This window comes from Gopherus flavomarginatus, chromosome 1 (assembly GCF_025201925.1).
Source record: "Gopherus flavomarginatus isolate rGopFla2 chromosome 1, rGopFla2.mat.asm, whole genome shotgun sequence".
NCBI classification, from domain to species: domain Eukaryota; kingdom Metazoa; phylum Chordata; order Testudines; family Testudinidae; genus Gopherus; species Gopherus flavomarginatus.
The window spans coordinates 41,959,010-41,980,060 of NC_066617.1; the positions used below are offsets into that span (position 1 = coordinate 41,959,010).

The 21,051-nt window shown below is 40.5% G+C and overlaps 1 protein-coding gene across 5 annotated transcripts in view; it reads right to left on the bottom strand.

The window, feature by feature from the left end:
- Positions 1 to 478: 478 nt before the first annotated feature.
- PLXNB2 (plexin B2) overlaps positions 479 to 21,051 on the bottom strand; it is a 344,581-nt gene continuing 324,008 nt past the window's right edge. For all 5 annotated transcript variants that reach the window (XM_050936011.1, XM_050936012.1, XM_050936008.1 and 2 more), the window contains 7 exons: positions 12,234 to 12,388; positions 11,385 to 11,545; positions 10,562 to 10,709; positions 9,105 to 9,169; positions 7,644 to 7,719; positions 5,598 to 5,672; positions 479 to 2,369 (listed from right to left, as the gene is read on the bottom strand). In XM_050936011.1, the coding sequence (XP_050791968.1) occupies positions 2,265 to 2,369; positions 5,598 to 5,672; positions 7,644 to 7,719; positions 9,105 to 9,169; positions 10,562 to 10,709; positions 11,385 to 11,545; positions 12,234 to 12,388 (785 nt within the window). In that variant the 3' untranslated portion in view covers positions 479 to 2,264. The remainder of the gene's footprint in view (positions 2,370 to 5,597; positions 5,673 to 7,643; positions 7,720 to 9,104; positions 9,170 to 10,561; positions 10,710 to 11,384; positions 11,546 to 12,233; positions 12,389 to 21,051) is intronic.

Here is a 21,051-nt window from a genome sequence, read left to right on the forward strand (position 1 = left end):
CTATACAGATCCACATATATAAATCCCACATGTAAGGGGGATCATGCAGCCTGGGTTACTACTATAGCCAACCATAGCTGATGGACAGCTGCTCTGCATCGTCACCTAATAGGAGGGGTGAGGAGAGAGAGAACACCTTCAGCTTTCTTGAGCAAAGCCAAGTTACTTAGCAGCACGTGCCAATTTATATAAACTTGCCCTGCATAGTTTTCAGGTTTACTTTCAAACCCCTAAAAATGTGTATATCTTGTGGGATTTCACTGTGGGATACTGCACTGCATCCTCTTTTTTCCAAGTGTGTGCTCATTTTCTGAGCAAATGACCACCAACTGCAGAATACATTGTACCCTTCGTTACCAACCACAAGAGATGCTGCTGTAATATCACCCTTTAGAGGAAGCATCTACATTACTTTAAATTCCCTCCCTTCTTCCCCCAAATCCCAACCTTGATTCAGTAAAGATCCTGTGACACTCAATGGAAAAAAACAACACATTGTATTTGATTTACAATTAACAGGATTTACAAATGACAAAAAAAATATTAGCAATGAAAATATGACGGATGTCTTTGTTGATCAGGGAGTAGCAGGCACAGTGTCTTTGATGCAGCATTCTTACGTACCTCAGTCCTAAAAAAATTGAAAGTAACTTAGTCCCAGCCATGCTGAGTAATGTCTATAAATGGATGCAAACGAGTCTATTTTTTTTTTTTTTTTAAAGAACTGGATTGGGCTGGGAAAGTGACCCTGTGATGAGACCTTTGACTTTTAGAAAATTAGGAAGGCCATTCAATTCACAAGTTTGAGGATATTTTCAGAAAGTATAAAAATCAACAGAAGTTAAACTCACTGTAGGACAGAAAACAGGGAAGAGAGAGAGGGCAGCAGAAACTGCATTATCTTGCCAAGAATCAGCAGAGTTCAAGTGCTCAGCAGGCAAAAAAGCAATAATGAAAGGGAATTAGTGCACATGGCAGAACTACATTAAAATGCTACTTGAACTGCCAAAAAACTGTGAGACAAGAATGAAACAAAGTTCTCTGATGTGCAATACAGCAACTGAAGAAAACGTACCTAGCTTTTCAAATTGTATAGAACTTATATTGTAAATCCACCTTTTGACAAGTAATTTTAATTTTCACTGCTATTGGTTATGATGTATATTCGATCAAATGCAGCATTCCAAGGCTTGATTGAGTGGTATTTAGCTATATGGATATAAGATTTTTCTAGTATCATTTCTAGTATTTTACATCACAAGTACAATAAAAAAAACAAGTGGTAGTTTTTCTGGACAGTTCCAAGATTCAAATAAAAAGAACCAGAACCATTCTGATAAAAGACATTATACATAACAATCATGTTAAACAGTACACTCTTGGCAAGCAACTAATTACAGGCATTCTGCTGGTCATGTTTTTCACAAAAAGAGTCATTCAATAGCACATAAATATTTTTTTTCTGATCTGCTTCTCTTTACAAAACCGTTCCTCAGATTCACAGAATTAACAGAAGTAAGGCACATTAGCGTATACTGTAAAACTCACAATAAAAATAAAAGGTTGTAAATTTTTAAGGGATAATTTCCTTTGCAGTGATTTCTGAATCAAATTGGTAGTTATCATCAGAACCTTTCCACAGGGGTGACAGAACTATATTACTCCCATCACAATGAAGTGTGGTGGGTATGATACCACGCATTACCATGGCCAGGAGTAGTTAATTTACTGAGAAATAGTGTATGGTACCAAAGGTCATGCCAAGATCTTAAAGAAAAATCATAGCAGACGTCATTTACTATGTTCATTATGAGTGTAATATAGCCAGTGATTTCAGAGCTATTAGGAAATTAATTTCCAGTTATTGACTTAAGAGGGGATATTGCATCTGTTTCTTCAAATATACTACCATTTTTCCAAGTACAAATATTGCTTAAAATATAAAGGATGCTATAGTATTGAATTTACTTGCATAATGATTCTAAAATGCTGATGTTTCAGATTGTACTATTTGATTAAATGAACTATAATTCTCCCCCCAAAGGATGCTTTTCCCCACAGATGATTCATTTACACACAATACAGATTTTAATTAGAAGCATAATTTACAGTAAAAATTCTTTACATTACAGCTCTGCTATCAAAAACATGAAATCTTTCATTTAAAGTTGTAATTATACATTAAAAAATAGAACACTATTTCCTTAACAGGAAGAATGAATTTAAACATCTTCAGATCAGATTTCTTCATTGTGGCTTTTTAATCAAAGGTCAGTCACTTTATTCTCTAATGCAGCTGCTATTTGCTGTAAACGGAAGGCAAGCTGCATTTTTTGTGCAGCTGGGTCCTCTTCAAGTGCATTTATGATCTGTAAGAAAAAGAAACAGAATACTCAGAACGAGTCAGTCGGCATCTAGGCTGCTATATCAAGTATTTAACACTACTTTGGTTTTCAGAGCGTATGCATGTACTAAATACTTTTCCTTCACTGTGCCCCTCTGCTCCATTCTTCCAGTGAAGATTCTGTCTCCAGCCCTTTATCTATATAGGTTTTTATAATATCTCCCATCACTGTGGTATCGAAGTGACTTTAGAAAGTAAAATTGTAGATTTTTTATGTACTGCCTATAAACAATGGAGCATTTGCTTAATAATGATTATTTATTCCAATAACAACTTTTACTTCTGTTGCACCTTTCATCCTAGGCTTGCAAAGTCCTTTACAAATATTAATCAATCAATCAGTCTCCACCTCAAAGAGCTGTGCACTGTACTCCAGCTATTACTGACTGCAGGATGGCTCATGATGGCCACAGCCAGCCAGCATAGATTAGAGAAACTCCAAGGCTGTTCTGAATTAAAAAAGGGAACCACTATAGAACTGGTCACAAAGTCAGGGAGTTGTAGGCAGCTCTTTTATCGCTTTTTCTGGATATAGCTAAGAATCTTGTTCAATGTCTTATAGTCTAAATAGCATGGAGATGGCAAAGAGTGGTATCCTATGGTGTGGTATTCTATGACACGGCCTATGATATGCAGAATACATGCCAAAGAACAATCCAAAGAGACTAATTATAAAAGCTCAGGATGGAAGAGGCAAATACGCCATTTAATCTATTTGACTTGCTGTGAAAGGGCTGTTCCCAAAATTTCCTAGGGCTCTTAATGTCAAATGTCTCAGACAATGCCATTTCCAACACATTCTTTTGGAAACTACCTCACAATCTGACAGTTTAGGAGGGGTAACGACATATAGTAAAAATGTTTCTTTTCAAAAAGTTACCTTCTGAACACAAATTATAAATTGTAAACAGACAAAAACAAAAAGGACTTTACTTATGTTTTAATGCCAATTTGTTAGACATGCAAGAACTTTAAAAATCCAGTGTCCTTGTCACTATTTAAGCTTTTTATTTACATTTTGTTCTTCTTTCAACTTAGGTAATGAAAAATCAATGAAGTCAGTATCACTCTTGTTAATCGTTTCTCTTTCAGGGGCTTAGTGTTCCTTGCAATGTTTAGGTTGCAAACACTGCAGGAGACTTGTCTAAAAACAATTGTTTTTTAAACATCTTAAACATTTTGTTTTAGTGTGGAAACATTTCTGAAACTTAGATTTTAAACACTCTTATTACAAAATTTAAATTCAGCCAAATTTAAGTGGACATCTTTCCTTTAAATTAATCACTTTTCATCTAGTTTTAGCTCCTTTGCCCTGGCTAAATCTCCTTGGTGAATTTTTTAACTCATAAAAAAGGCACTCTTCATATACTTATGGACAATTAAAATGTACCCACTTAGTCAATGTCGCATACCGCACAGATTAACGCAGTGCACTGCATACTACCATTCCCAGTTTCAGTGTAAAGGATGAGGGCAGCTACAAAATACTGCAATTTACGCAATTTAAATTTTTCACAGAAACTAAATTTGCTTTGTTTAATGCAAATTTGCTGTGGGCAGGTTATCAACATGGCTTTCTGGTAGAATACCCATGGTACCATACAAGTGCTGCCTCTGTGCAGTTCTACCCAAAAGGAAATTCTCACATCTACTGTTCTACAGCAAAAATGTTTAACATGTTTAGCATTTTTGCTGGCCTTCAATTGAGGGATTAATCTTCAGCTGCAGCCCATGCGTGAGTCGAGACTGCAATTTAGGAGTGGAGATACAGGGGCAAGAAAAAAGTTGCTTTAAGTTTCTTTTGTACTTCTTAATCCTGGGCTTTCTGTATGCTAGGCCAGTCAATTGGTGTAACATCAAAGGCTGCTCTAAATTACAATGGTTACCAGTGGTGGGGCACTGCCAAGAGCTGGGCCATCTTGTCCTTGACCATTCTACATACACCAGTCACACTTCTGCGGCTGGCACAGGAACTGCTAAGCTGGTTCTATCCCACAGAGGGATCCCTGTCTACTGAATTAACCCTCTCATGTCTGGCTATGCCAACTTTAAAGTTGCTTTAGGCCAGTGATGCTGTGTAAAGCAGCCACAGTGCAGCTAAGGACAAGGCCTGTTGCCTTTAATGTGAAGCGTTGGTAAAACCCCAAACTGCACTTAGGTGTGGGGCAAATGGACTAGAGAAATCACATGTGCCAAGTTCCTTTCAGATTCAGCATCTGTTCTTATTGGCTTGATTTAATTCCAAGACTTCCTAGAGACATTCATCCCCATGGAAACCCTTGAATGGAAGTTTCTTTCTCCTTTTTTGTTCTCAGAGTAAAACTTGAGACCAGTGGGCCATCTACATCCTAGTGTGTTTTTTTCTCCTCAGTAAGGCTTCTAGGATCCAAGACAAATTTTGAATAGACTCCACAAGCATGCTTTTGAATCAGCCCATAGTCAAGAGCTATTCTACCCAAGTTAAACTTGGTCAGGCATTTTGTTTGCGATGACAAAACAGAGATTATAGCATGCATGTAAGTTGCAAGTAGAATTTAACTAATAAAAAAGGCACTCTGCCATCTTTACAGGCAAAAGAAGTTTAATGGGCCATTCCTAATATAAAAGCACTGGGGTTTGACACTCAGTTTATCTTCTACAATTGCTCTTTTCCTGTTGGCATTGTTAGGTTGCAAGTAGGATGGGAAGAGCACTGAAGAGTAAATGATATTGTTAGTTAAAAATACGTCATTGGGAAAAAAAAGTATTTGATAATCTCAAGTTCATTTACAACAATGCACTTTTGACCACTGAAATGGCCACGTCATTAGCGCAACTGAAAAAAGAAGTTGTGGGTTCATCGTTTAGCACTGCCCTTACCCTGTTATCTGAGGGTATGTCCGCATTGCAGTTAAAAACCTGTGCTTGGCAGACAAGCTGATTTGGGCTTGGGCTGGCGCCTGGGCTCAAGGACCCTGTGAGGTGGGAGGGTCCCAGAGTTCAGGTTGCAGTCCAAGCCTGAATGTCTACACTACAGTGGAAAAGCCCCTTAGCCCGAGTCAGCTGGCACAGACCAGCTGAGAGTATCTTACTGCAGTGTAGACACACCCTGAGGGTTCTCAAATCAATTATCTGGCTTACACTGATTTGTAGCCATTATGACTAGTCTCTCATAGCATATTAAATATTTATATTATTCAAATAAGGAACTTACCTCATCGTAGTATTTGTTAGTATACTGGTAGAGCTGGTGTAGAGCCACAAGTGTATTTAAAGAATCTGTGTGCGCCTAGTAATTTAAAAGAAAAAAAATGTCAAATATAGTCTTGGCTATTTAACAATCATAACCAAACATATACCTACATACCAGGTACAGTATAATTCTTTTTGCAGACTCAAGCTTTGGATCTTAAAACATTAGATAGGTGACTGGATGGGGTTGGAAAGAGGGAGGGAGGGAGAGAGGATTAGAAATCTTGTTTGATGATTTTCAGCATTCAGATGTTAAGACTTTCCTGCTGCAGCCTTTCCAGCTAGCACGCAACTCTCCCAAATAAAGGAGGTGGAAGAGTATTTTGAGTTACAATATTAGTAAAACACCACATTTAGGCTCAGACGCATCTGCTAACTATTTGGGCACGCATTGGTGAAACACAGTTAAAATCTGCATAGTGTTCAAGGTCTAACCAAGAGGGTTTCAGAGGTGTGGCATTATTCATCAGATGCTAGTGGACTGTGAACCCATTGTGACAAAGTTCCTCCTCTACCTTGGTGGGTCCTGTGCTTATTGGCAGATTTGCTCACCTCAGTGATCTTCCCCACAGTCTGGGTCAACTCCTCCTGTGTGTGATCAGGAGCTGGGGGGTTTGGGGGTAACCCGGGCCCGCCCTCTACTCCGGGTTCCAGCCCAGGGCCCTGTGGATTGCAGCTGTCTATAGTGCCTCTTGTAACAGCTACATGACAGCTACAACTCCCTGGGCTACTTCCCCAAGGCCTCCTCCAAACACCTTCTTTATCCTCACCACAGGATCTTCCTCCTGGTGTCTGATAACGCTTGTACTCCTTAGTCCTCCAGCAGCACACCCTCTCACTCTCAGGGTATGTCTACATCTACAATTTTGCAGCGCTGGTTGTTACAGCTGTATTAGTACAGCTGTATAGGGCCAGCGCTGCAGAGTGGCCACACTTACAGCAACCAGCGCTGCAAGTGGTGTTAGATGTGGCCACACTGCAGCGCTGTTGGGCGGCTTCAAGGGGGGGTTCGGGGAACGCGAGAGCAAACCGGGGAAGGAGACCAGCTTGCCCGCGGTTTGCTCTCGCGTTCCCCGAACCCCCGAGCAAGCAGGTCTCCTTCCCTGCGGTTTGCAGGGGGGTTCGGGGAACGTGAGAGCAAACCGGGGAAGGAGACCAGCTTCGCCGCGGTTTGCTCTCGCGTTCCCCGAACCCCCTTGCAAACCGCAGGGAAGGAGACCTGCTTGCTCGGGGGTTCGGGGAACGCGAGAGCAAACCGGGGAAGGAGACCAGCTTCGCCGCGGTTTGCTCTCGCGTTCCCCAACCCCCCCTGCAAACCGCAGGGAAGGAGACCTGCTTGCACAGGGGTTCGGGGAACGCGAGAGCAAACCAGGGAAAGAGACCAGCTTGATTACCAGAGGCTTCCTCAGGTATGCTGGGATACCTGCTTATTCCACAGAGGTCAAGAAAAGCGCTGGTAAGTGTCTACACTTGATTACCAGCGCTGGATCACCAGCGCTGGATCCTCTACACCTGAGACAAAACGGGAGTACGGCCAGCGCTGCAAACAGGGAGTTGCAGCGCTGGTGATGCCCTGCAGATGTGTACACCTCCTAAGTTGCAGCGCTGTAACCCCCTCACCAGCGCTGCAACTTTGTGATGTAGACAAGCCCTCAGCTCCTTGTGTCTCTTGCTCTCAGCTCCTCACACGCACCTCCTCTCCTCTGGCTCCTCCCTCCCTGACTGGAGTGAGCTTCTTTTTAAACCCAGGTGCCCTGATTAGCCTGCCTTGACTGGCTGCAGGTGTTCTAATCAGCTTCTCTGCCTGAATTGGTTCTAGCAGGTTCCTGATAACTCTAGTGCAGCCCCTGCTCTGGTCACTCAGGGAACAGAAAACTACTCAGCCAGTGACCAGTATATTTGCCCTCTGCCAGACTCCTGTACCCCACTGGCCTGGGTCTGTCACACCATGCAGAGAAGACAATGAACACTAGTATTTTGAGGATGAGAATGCTTGTTTCACACTTACCCTGGAAATCTCTGCTAAATGAGTATTCATGTCCTGGTCGCTCACTTGCACCATCTGACGAATACCTTTGTAGTAACTGCAATGAATTAACATAAACTTTCAATTGGGCACAATGGGGAAGTAGAGGGAGGCAGGGGACCCAGGCCCACACTGGAGCTGGAAATTTGCCCTGTTGCCCCACCATCATGATGAAGTGTTATAACCCCGTGCACTTGCTTGGCCCCAACACCTTCACAGTCCTTCCAGTGCCCATGGTCACCAGGCACCCCCAGCCCCTGGTGAGAAGTGGAGCAGGGGGCACTGGGAACCCCCAGTCCCCAGGGGGGTAAGGGGATTGGATCCAGGTTTTGGTGTTTGCTGGGGCAGTGAAGACACAGAAGGAAGATGGGGTGTGAAGCTCCCAGACCTATCTCATCCTAGTGGGGATGGTGATCTTCAGCCTGACTGCCTTTCTAGTTAAGAGCTCTGGGTTAGATTTGGAGCGAGATAATGTGGAGGGAAGAGCACGGGGCTGGATGTGGGGCAGAAGGCAGGGAGTGAGTGTACACCTGGGTGCAGGGGAAGTGAGGGTCTGGATATAGAGGTAGCAGCTGTGGGGCTGGGAGCAAGGGAGAGCTCTGGGTCCCCTCCTTAGGAAGATTCTGATTGCTCCCCGGCTTTCAAGTAACATGAACTGCACTAGCAGTTTAATGGTAATACTATATTTTGATTTTGCGATTATTCTAAACAAGTTTCCAAATAATCATATAGTAGTTGCTCTACCACAACAGACCAATGGTCCATTTAGCTATCCTGTCTCCCCCTAGTCATTTGTGCCTAATGTATTAGAGGATGGTGCACATCACAAAACACGTGGTACCCTACTGTGCAATACCCTGCCATAGGAAGAAATTTCTGGCATCTGGTAATTATCTTATGCCTTGAAACTTTTGAAGACTTAGGCTCAAACTCTTTAACATGGCTAAGGCGACTCAATGCTATTTTTATTCATATAGATCTCACCTTATTTAAACTAAGTAAACATATTATCTAAGATCAGAAAATAAAAGGGAAGAAGATATATTTTTGTTGAAAATGATTTTAGGGTTTAATGCTAGCCAGCTGTGGAAATCTGAACAATCAGACAGATTGTGTAGGCAAAATGGGAGCCCCTGGGAAATTACCTGAAAAAGAGACAGCCAAAATGTGTAATTTAAAATTAAGTACTGCCAATAACTTATAAACACATACATAAAATCCCACTCATGTTTCATTTCAACATTTATATCACAGCCTCGGGGAGAAATACCACGATTCTAACTTTTTCAAGAGTATTTTATTTATCTATTTTCAGTGTTTGAAATTTAGGCCTTTTCCCTCCAACATTAATATTTTCATGGGTAATACTGCTGCTATGCTTGTACACAGAAGCTTAAACCAAGTGACTAAGAATAAACACAAAAAACTTCTCTATATACTTACTCTTCCACCATTTTCTTATAGTTAGAGATCTCTTTTGCATAAAGTAATTTGTTACTTGGAGAATCCTGGAAAATATATAACAGACACATTTTGATTATCTAGGAAAACTATCCTCCAGGTTTAGTGTTAATGTACATAATTAAGGCGATGTTTTAATCACGGGTATTTTTAGTAAAAGTCACGGAGAGGTCACGGGCAGTAAACAAAAATTCACAGCCTGTGACCTGTCCATGACTTATTAAAAATACCAGTGAATAAAACTTGGGGAGCAGAGGGCTGCCCGGGGGCCCCGTGGGTGCTGGGGAAGGGTGGCCTGGCTGCTTGAGAAGCAGGGTGGGGGAGGGAAGAGGGCAGCGGCGCATGGCCTGGGACCCCTGCTGGTGCTGGGGGTGTGCGAGCAGAGAACCTCAGCCCAAGACCCCTGCTGGTGCTCCCTACCTGGCTCTGTGCCTCCCCCATCGCCCCAGCAGCAGCAGAGTTTGGCTGTGGGAGGCGGCAGGGGGTTGGGTAACAGGACGAGGTGAGGTAGGCTCTGGTCGACCCTTATCTGGGAGGCTCCCAGAAGCGGCGACATCCCCCTCACTCAGCTGCTAGGCAGAGGCATGGCCAGGCAGCTCAGCACACTGCCTTCGCCTGTAGGCACTGCCCCTGCAGCTCCCAATGTAAAGCCAGTGCTCTGGGTGGAGGCAGCACGCAGAGCTGCCTGGCTACATCTCCGTCTAGCAGCTGAGCGAGGGGGATGTCGCCGCTTCCGGGGAGCCCCCCAGATAAGTGCTGCCCAGATCTCGCCTCACGCCGTCCCGTGTCCCAACCCCCTGCTGCTGGGGGAGGGCGCCAAGACTGCCCCAGCAGCAGCCAGTGTGCCTTGGACAGGGGCTGCCTAAGCTGTCCCTGAGCCAAGCACAGCAGCTGTTGCAGAAAGCACGGAGGTCACGGAATACATCATTTCCATGACCTCCATGACAAACTCACAGCCTTATCAGAATACAACAGAATATACCTTATACAAGGCTCATCCCTTTACACACTTATCAGTACACGTTCATGCACTTTTTAACTTCTTTCGGATATTACTCCTACTTAAATCATCTTCTCTCAGCCTATGGATGGGAATATTTACATCATGAAGAGAATTATGTTTTTCATAAGACATTATTCAGTTTTAAAAATATCTCTATACAATTGACACAAAATCTTTTTGAATTATGGAAGACCTGAAAAAACTGGTCCCTACATTAGATTTCTCTAAAAACTTTGGGGAACAACATTGTGATCTTATTCACACTGTAAATGTCATAGGGTAAGATTAGCTACAAAATTTCACCAAACCTAAAGGGCCAGATACTGAGTGATAAATTGAAGGGGTTAACAAAAAAATCTATCCCAAATCTTCCAGGACTATGCATATTGTCTGTCAAGCATGAACACAACCATGGTGTGGAATGTAAATCACTTACTCTGCTTAATTTGTGCTCTGTTCTTGTGCAGGCATCCATGAAAGTCTGTGCAATGACTGACAAGGAAGCATCCACTACTTCATGAACGTGAACATCAAAGATAAAATGGGGATTTTTCAATATGTTTACCCAGAATCTAAGTGGCAAACTGCAAAGCAAGCAAAGAGATAAACACACTCTCTTACACAAGGAACATAATACAGGAACCAGAGTCCAGAAAACTAAAATGCGTACTTTGCATTTGATCTTCTGAGTACATTTTATCTCATTTATGCATTCAAACTCTTATATGAACAACTATTTATTGTCTGGTTTCCCTGCTTAAAAACAAAAGCATGTACGTGTCTTACTTTTATAGAAAGAGAGGAGGAGAATGATTACACTTCCCAGAACTCCTCAAGACGGTGTGAGAAAACAAGTGTAATTAGAAAGCATATGCGTTACTTTTATGCCCTTTAATCATCTGGTTAGGGTTTGAATTTTAATAGTTTAGAACGTGTCCCTTTGCCTCTCACTGCTCTCAACTGGGAGCATTACAGGAAATCCTCAGCTCTGGGTGCACTAGGGAAAGATGACAGATTAAAGATAAGGAAATAGAAGGTTTGCAGACAGTTGCACTTAAGTAGCTTTGGCTCTATTTCTGCATTTTTTTCATCTTATGGGTAACCTCTTTGATCAATGTAAATAATTATTTCAATTAAAACCATTCTCAGAATTACCAATTTATTTCCTTTCCACTTTATCTGTATTTAGAGTACCAGCACTGTTCGCGATTACAGTATTGTTTCTCTTCAGTCTAATTACTATTTTGTTTGAATCCTACCTATTTGTTTTCCAGATGTGAATGGTATCTTCGTCCTTGAGCTCATGTTTTTCTGCTTGCTCATCAAGAAAGTCAAAGAAGTATTTCACAGCTGGTGGCACGACATGATTTGAGTTGAGTACACTGTGAAAAAAGTTATCTACAAATTGCTGAAGTGTACCCTGAAAGTGTATTAAAAAAAGGAAAAATGACATTAAAATTGAGCCTGCAGTACAAATGTTGTGTTATCCTAGATTTCTCTCTCCACTTTACACTAATACTTTGTGTTCTGACCATAATCATTGAAGGCCTTGGCCCAGAATGCCAAGGACGCATGACGACAGACCAGGACAAAGGCAGATTTCTCCTGCAACATATAATGTCCTTACAACAGCAAAAATAGCAAGGGAGCTGAGGAAAAAATTCATATGCTCTGTTTTAAAAGGGATGTGATTTCATAACTATTGCACAGGGAACCTAGAAGTGCACACTCTGGACTTGGCAAGTAAGGGAGGAAGTAGTTGCTAAAAGTATTAAAATATGAGTATATTTGCAACTACATTGCTCAGGGGTGTAGAGCATCTTCATTAAAATGTTACAGCGGCACAGCTGCATTAGTGCAGCTACAGGGATGCAGTGTTTTTTTAAGCACAGCCCTCCCCTCAGAGTATGTTTCCCAGACCTGAAGAAGAGCTCTGTGTAAACTCAGAAGCTTGTCTCTCTCACCAACAGAAGTTGGTCCAATAAAATATATTACCTCACCCATCTTTGTCTCTCTAATAACTCAGCATTTTAGTCATCTGAACCTCACAAGGCAAGTTAACCAGCTTCCTTCAAAGAACTGCCTAATAATTTAATAGTAAACCCTACCTTCACAGACAGAAGCCTTGTCAGGTAGATTTCTGTAATAGCTTTGGTTCGTTCTTTTTCTTTCATGCTCCCTCTTTTCGATTTGCCTTCATCAACTTCATCTGCTGGCCGAACTAGATGCCAGACCTTATTTTCATCTTCCAATAGCGCATGCCCTAGAAACAGCAATTGTGATAAAATAACATTAAAAAATACAGTATATGTACATTGTAAGAGACTGAGCTCATTTAACCCACAGATACCTTGTTTTCTTCCACATGTGCAATGTTGTCAATTTACCTTCCTTCTCATTCAGGGGATTTAGATGAATTAACTCCTGCCTAATGCACACAGTACTCCATATGAACCAAATCAAAGTGCTAAGTCCTCTATTCTACATAAGATGAAAGAGAAACTGAAAGTTGCAAGGCACATGGCCAACACTTATCCTCAAGAGAGAAGAATGGAGGATTTCTGCATTCGGGGGGACCACAAGAAAAAAGAAACGCAAGTTCAGTCATCTTTGCAAATTATAGTAAGGGTGTATCTGGAGATCCCCATACTGAAAGACTAGAAATGTATCTACAGGGCTGGCTCCAGCTTTTTTGCTGCCCAAGCGGGGGAGGGGAAAGAAGATAAAGCCGTGATCGGCGGCAGCTCTACCACTCCGCTTCATTCTTTGGTGGCAATTTGGTGGCCAGTCCTTCCCTCCGAGATGGACTGAGGAACCCGCCGTCGAATTGCTACCAAAGACGCAGACGTGCCACCCCTTTCCATTAGCCACCCCAAGCATCTGCTTCCTCCGCTGGTGCCGGCCCTGGGTATGTAAGTCTAGTTCAATTAGCGCACAACAGAATAAATGTACTATCTGTGTTTAAATGTGAGACTCCAAATAAAAATTTCAGTGTGTCTGAGTATTTCTTGCGATAAGTCAAATTGACAGTCAATTATTTAAATGTGTAATTAATTTCCTTCTTAAAAAAAGAGAAAGGTAACTCAGTGCAACAAACTTTATTAATGCACCACTATGAGAATTTAAATGCATAAATGTGATTCAAAATTATCCTTCCCATAGCAGCTATAACTAAGTTACATTGCACACATATATTTATATTAAGGTGTAGAACTGATAAATGAAATTGTTTTCAATTGTTCACTTTATTAATGTAACTTCTGTGCACCATTCACTACACTTGCCTATACTGTAACTTCTGTTCTCACTCCATTTTGTAAAAGCTTCTTCCAACCTTCATTTTTGCAAACCCTGCTGTAATCTTATTAGTTTAGTTTAGATGTGTGAATGAGGTATGTATGAATGATGGAATCAACCTCCAGCCCCAGCCTGTCCTGATGAGATAGAGTTCAAATACCAACGGCTGAAGACCTAGACAACAGGCCTAAACAAAGTAAGAAGCATCCACCCTAAAAAGAAAAGGACAACAGAACAACAGAAGGAAGATCAAAGCCAGGTTCAAGGCTAAAAGTCACGCCTGCAATTGATGGGTGATCAATCTAAACCCAGAGGCAGCGTGAAACAGCAAGACCTATAGACTTTGAATCCAAACTAAAAGCCTATAAAAAAGAAGGGTGAGATGAGAGACTCTGGGTAACATTCTGCTGCCAACATGGAAGAACATCGGTGCCTGCCCAACAGAGATCCAGCTCAGCCTTGTGCCCAGCTTTCCTGGCCAGTTAGCTGCCACAAGCTACGAACCCAAGCTGCAAAATCAAGCCATGAACTTAAGCTATCTTCAGGACTGGTAACTATGCAGCAGCTGCAGAACACCTGATGAGAGTGTGTGTGTGTGTGTGTGTGTGTGTGTGTGTGTGTGTGTGTGTAGGTATTAGGTATAATGTGAATGTGTGTGTGTGTATAAGTAATAGGTATAATGTGTGTGTATAAGAATTAAGATATTAGTTATTAGTCATAAATTGTTATCATAATAAATGTGGCATCTTTGTCTTGTCCCCTTTAATAAGATCCTGCTGGTTTTTACTGGTCTAATATAATTGGTACAACAAAGGCATAAAACTTAACAGTAATGAAAAATAATATGTGCAATGGGGCTGAATTGCAGATTTTATGGGAAGCATAAGTTTGAATTTCTGAAGACTTTAGTAGTTTTAAATGCTCAGTTATGCATATAGGCCTAATTAACCACTGCACTACTCCAACCTTCCATGGATTTCAGAACATATGCATACTATTACTTTAACGGAACCTTAAGGATTCACTGTGGAAAAGAATTAGGAAATGCAAAATTAAGTTTCCCAGCAGATACTCTAACTCAGAATTTTATGGCATATTCTATATAACAAAAATGGACATATTGCATAAGCAGAAAGAGAGAGAGTTCCATATGTGCAGTCTGGCCAAGGTAATGTTTCTGTTGGAACCTGAACATATATACTCTTGTGTGATATTAGTCATGCAGTCAATGTTCCTTTACGATCATTTTTGCCATTTAAATTATATTTAATTTTTCCCTCATTCTCAATATTTAAGTGGGCTCAATTTGTCTTTGAATTTAAGAGATTTAGGGGTAATAGGTTCACATATTACTGAGGTAAATGGGGTGACAAAATATTCATTCCCACTTTTGCTGCTGCAATTATTTTGCTGGAGATAGAAAAAAAGCTTTCATTGTATGTTGCAGCATCTGTGACTTCACAATGGAACAAGATAGGAGTTTAATTATCTTTAGGGCTGTCAAGCGATTAAACAAATTTATTGTGATTAATTGCACTGTTAAACAATAATAGAATACCATTTATTTAAATATTTTTGGATGTTTTCTATATTTTCAATTATATTGATTTCAATTCAACATAGAATACAAGTGTAAAGTGCTCACTTTATATTTATTTTTGATTACAAGTATTTGCACTGTAAAAAACAAAAGTAAATAGCATTTCAATTCACCTAATACAAATACTGTAGTGCAATCTCTTTATCATGAAAGTTGGACTTACAAATGTAGAATTACGTACAAAAAAAACTGCATTAAAAAAATAAAACAATGTAAAGTTTTAGAGCCTGCAAGTCCATTCAGTCCTGCTTCTTGCTTAGTCAATCGCTCAGATAAAAGTTTTTTTTACATTTGCGGGAGATAATGCTGCCTGCCTCTTGTTTAGAATGTCACCTGAAGGTGAGAACACAAGGTGAGAACAGGCCTTCTCATGACACTATCGTGGCTGGCGTCACAAGATATTTATGTACCTGATGTGCTAAAGAGTCATATGTCCCTTCATGCTTCAACCACCATTCCAGGGGCCATGCCTCCATGCTGATGACAGATTCTGCTTGATAACAATCCAAAGCAGTGCGGACCAATCCGTGCTTATTTTCATCTGCCAGCAGCAGAAGGTTGATTTTCTTTTTTGGTGGTTTGGGTTCTGTAGTTTCCACATCAGAGAGTTGCTCTTTGAAGACTTCTGAAAGCATGCGCCATACCTTGTCCCTCTCAGATTCTGGATAGCGCTTCAGATTCTTAAACCTTGGGTTGAGTGCTGTAGCTATCTTTAGAAATCTCACATTGGTACCTTCTTTACGTTTTGTGAAATCTGCAGTGAAAGTGTTCTTATAATGAACAACATGTGTTGGGTCGTCATCTGAGACTGCTATAACATGAAATGAATGGCAGAATGCAGGTAAAACAGAATTCTCCTCCAAGGAGTTCAGTCATAAATGTAATTAAAACATTTTTTTAATAAGCGTCAGCAGCATGGAAGTATGTCCTCTGGAATGGTGGCCGAAGCATGAAGGGGCATATGAATGTTTACCATATCTAGCACAAATACTTTGCAATGCTGGCTACAAAAGAGCCATGCAAATGCCTGTTCTCATTTTCTGGTGAGACTGTAAATAAGAAGGGGGCAGCATTATCTCCTGAAAAATGTAAACAAACTTGTTTGTCTTAGCAATTGGCTGAACAAGAAGTAGGACTGAGTGGACTTGTAGGCTCTGAAGTTTTACATTGTTTTGTTTTCGAGTGTAGTTATGTAACAAAAAAATTTCTACATCTGTATGTTGCATTTTCACGATAAAGAGATTGCACTACAGTACTTGTATGAGGTGAATTGACAAATACTCTATTTTCCTTATCAGTTTTACAGTGCAAATATTTGTAATAAAAATAATATACACTTCGGTTTCAATTATGACAATACAATATATATGAAAATGTAGAAAAACAGTCAAAATATTTAATAAATTTCAATTGGTATTCTATTGTTTAACAGTGAGATTAAAACTGTGATTAACCGTGATTCATTTTTTTAATCGTGATTAATTTTTTTTTTAGTTAAATCATGTGAGTTAACGGCAATTAATCAACAACCCTAATTATTTTCAAAATCTTAGAATTTTCAGAATATCATAGAATGCAGCAAAAATTACTGGTGAGCCTCTATATTGTGATACTTTTTCAGTGCCTGTTATTTATTTCTAAATAGATGACAATAGGCAGTTGTAGTGAAAACTACCTTAACTAAACCAGCTGCCTGGTTAATGCACATACTTCTCTGTTTCCTCCCTATGTCGTCCTAATGGTAAAGGAGAAAAATGAGCTTCGGAGTAAACAGGCAGAACCTCATTGAGTTCACTGGGATTACCTACACTTACACTACAATGAAATTTGACACCTCTTCATTTAGTCACATCATAATTGATTGCTGATAAAATAATTAATATTTCATGGAAAATCAGGGCTTCACAGAAATGAACAGGACAAACAGATGAACTTTTAAGATGCAAAATTCCAACTTAATTGTTAAGGACAGCTGCATGAAAGAGGAAGAGAAATGTAGAATATGGCGCAACAAAATATATTAGTATGGTTCATAAATGGAGGATTTTTCAGGAGATATATTAGTTGCTTCTTAAGTTCTCACCAATAATAAACTAAGAAGTGAATAAAGAAATTATAAGAGGAGGCAACTCCTTGCCTTTGCATATCAGGTGGTCAATGTGTTTCAAGACGTCAATAGCGAGATGACTCTTACAAAACTGACTCTCCAGGCTTTACTCTAAAAACCCTTCTTGTCTCTCTGAAATTTCTTCCTTTCCCTGTTTAAAGTAAAATTTTAAGATAACTAAATACTCATGAGAATGAGGGACTAATTACGCTAGACTGATAGACTTTAAGATCGGAATGAACCATTATGATCATCTAGTCTGACCTCCTGCACATTGCAGACCACAGAACCTCACCGACCCACTCCTTTAATAGACCCATAACCTCTACACTAGCATGAGCCAGACACAGTAGATACAAGTGCGGTACAAGCTGCCCTATAAAGATTGGCTGTAAACAACTCTGACCTGCAACTCACCTGATACTCCAAATCAGAGTATGTCATGAATAGAGAGACAGTTTTGCCTAATTACCTAGTTCTGTGCTGCAGAAATAGAAGCTAGTATACAAGCAAACACATTCTCATTTTTGATCCACGATTAGAATTGCAATCCTATCTCCACAGCTGAAAGACTTCTGCACTTAATTTACCACAATAACCAGCCCTCTTGTATCTCTCTTGATTAAAGGCTGGGAAACAGAAAGCAGAGAGAAAGCAATGTCAGGTTTTAGAACATTTGGACGCAATTTTATATTTTTATTTTAGGCAAAACCTATTTCTTTGGCAGTGATTTCCAAAGCAAAATTTAAGTTAACGGGAAATTCTGGTTAAAAAGAAAACCAGTCCTTTTCAAATAAAAAGGAGGACGACATTTTTTGTGTTCAGGATGTGTAACTCCTTGACTGTCATCTAACAGTGAGAGAATGTGTGTGTAAGCCTCTGATCCCTTCCTCTCAATTTTATGCAACATAGTAGCTCATAAATCGTTGTCCATGATAGCTTTCCAAACAAACAAGTTGTCATGTGATATTTTTAGAAGACCTATTGTCATGGTATAACCCCCACTCTGAACCTTAGCATCCAAAAGATGGGGTACCAGCATGAATCCCCCTAAGCTTAATTACCAGCTTAGATTTTGTAGTGCTGTCACCAACCAGGACTTGCAGTGCCTGGTACACTCTGGTCCCCCCAAAACCTTCCCAGAGGACCCCAAGACCCAGACCCCCTGGATCTTACACAAGGAAAGTAAACCCTTTCCCCCACCGTTGCCTCTCCCAGGCTTTCCCTCCCTGGGTTAGCCTGGAAGATCACTGTGATTCAAACTCCTTGAATCTTAAAACAAAGGGAAATGCACCTTCCTCCCTCCTCTTTTCCCCTCCCCAAGAGGTAATACAGATTTAAGCTCCGTGAATCTAACAGAGGAATTTCACCTTCCCCCTTCACTTCTCTTTCCCTGTCTCCCACCAATTTCCTGGTGAGTACAGACTCAATTTCCTTGAGCCTCAACAAGGGGAAAAAATCAATCAGGTCTTAAAAAAGAAAAGCTCTTAATAAAAGAAAGAAAAAAAGTAAAAGTTGTCTCTGTAATTAAGATGGTAAAGGTTACAGGATCTTTCAGCTTATAGACACTAGAGAGAAGCCTTCCCCCCAACACAAATACAAATTAAAATCCTTCCAGCAAAATACACATTTGCAAATAAAGAAAACAATTAAAAAGACTAAACCACCTTTCTACTTCTACTTACTATTTGAACAGAAAATTAGAGAGTCTGTAGGTATGTCTGGTTACTCTCAGAACCCAGAGAGAACAACAGACAAACAAATAACACAAAACAAAGACTTCCCTCCACCGAGATTTGAAAATATCTTGTTTTTTGATTGGTCCTCTGGTCAGGTGCACTGGTGAGGCATGAAATATTGCCTTCCCAGTTTCTTCTGTAAGCTATTTCTTGTGTGGGAGAGGGCATGGGGTGGAAAGAAGACAACAGTTGCTTCCACTCCAGTACTTTACCATTTGAAATTTCACTATAGCTTCTTCTTCACATGACTAAGCTCTCTGCAAAGACACCAGCAGAAGTCTGCTTTCCTCTACCAAACAGAGTGACGTGTATGATTAAGTAATTAAATCATGGAATATGGGCAATTTGTTTTCAATAAGCTTTTTCACCCACAACACCTCTGGATGTAATGACATAGCCATAAAGAAAAAAGTCAGATTCTCCTCTGCGTAGGGCTTGGGAAATGAACATATCATACTTCTTCCTTTTGCCAAAACAAACGGCAAGGTGGGGAACGCAGGTCCAAAAGGCTTAACATCTACTCCTCTGTACTTAAGAATTAAAAATATATGCAATATTATACTTAATATCCTTGGAAAAGCCTTCTAGATACCCTGCAAAAAGCATTTCAATAAGAGTCCCAAAAAGAAGAGAGTGAAATCTAACTGCATGTAGCACTGCCTGGACTGCTGCCCTGGCCAACTCTCAACATGAATAAAATTGCAGCTTGGCACACTTTTATTGAACAGCAATGTACATGAAAGCCACCAGCTGACAGCCATTAGAGATCCCCTGGAAAGATGGACATTTCTGTTATATTGTTTTCATTCCATTATATGTAATGGCTTTCAAGTGCTGTATGGTCAAACTAAGATCAGCAGATCTGTTAAAGAGATTAAAAACTATTAACTGAAGCCCAAGGTTTAACATTCAGGCCTGGTCTACACTACGTGTTTAAACCGATTTTAGCAGCGTTAAACCGATTTAACGCTGTACCCGTCCACACTACGAGGCCCTTTATATTGATATAAAGAGCTCTTTAAATCCGTTTCTGTACTCCTCCCCAACGAGAGGAATACCGCTAAAATCGATATTACCATATCGGATTAGGGTTAGTGTGGCAGCAAATCGATGGTATTGGCCTCCAGGCGCTATCCCACAGTGCACCACTGTGACGACTTTGGACAGCAATCTGAACTCGGATGCAGTGGCCAGGTAAACAGGAAAAGCCCCGCAAACTTTTGAATTTCATTTCCTGTTTGCCCAGCGTGGAGCTCTGATCAGCACGGGTGAACTGACACTGAACATTTAAAATATAACAGACCCAGCACAATAAAGGGTGTTTACAAAATCAATGTTGTCAGACTAACTTCAGTGATTTTTGGGTGGAGAAGGAAGGCGACTAAAATGACAAAATAAGTGGAAGAAACAGAACACAGCTGATGTAACACATTGAACTTTGAGACAGTATCAAATGTCTTGCTAAAGTCTTACTTGAAAATTCAGGTCAGATTGGTTTGGAAAGGAATACTGTCATGTGGAATGAAAACTCTCTTTTAAAGCTGTAAGCAAAGGGCCACACACCGAGGTAGGTGTTTAGTGGGTAGAAATGTTAGAACTAGCGTCATGTAACATCTGCATTAGTGATCTGGAAGTGGGAGTAAACAACAAAATAATGAAATACTTAAATGACAAGAAATGAGGTGGAGTTGCAAACGTCAGTGAAGAGAAAAGAATAATAAAGTAGGACCAAAAGAAATTAGGAATGTGTGCAGAAAATAGCAAAGTGAAACTCAACTGGGAAAAAAGCAAAGCTAATATATCTGTGAAAAGTTATCTGACATGCACTCAGTGCGAGGAAGAAACCAGGCAGCAGTAACTCTGAAAAGAACCCATGGTAGCAGCGGAAAGGGACCTACCATGAGTTTGCAAAGCAATATGGGGGCGAAAATAAGCCAGTGTAATTTTGGCTTGTCTGAACAAATCATCATGTCATGGAGCAGGGAAGTAAACAAGCCCTTTCTGTATGTCTCTAGCGCAGCATGACCTGGAACCTCATATTAAATTCTGAGCAATGCATTCCAAGGAAAGTATGGACAATTTGGACTGAGTTCAGAGAACAGCAACAAAATACTCAAAGGGCTGAAACAATTAACTTCTGAAGAAAGCCAAGATACCTGAATTTAATCTAAGGCCTTGGCTAC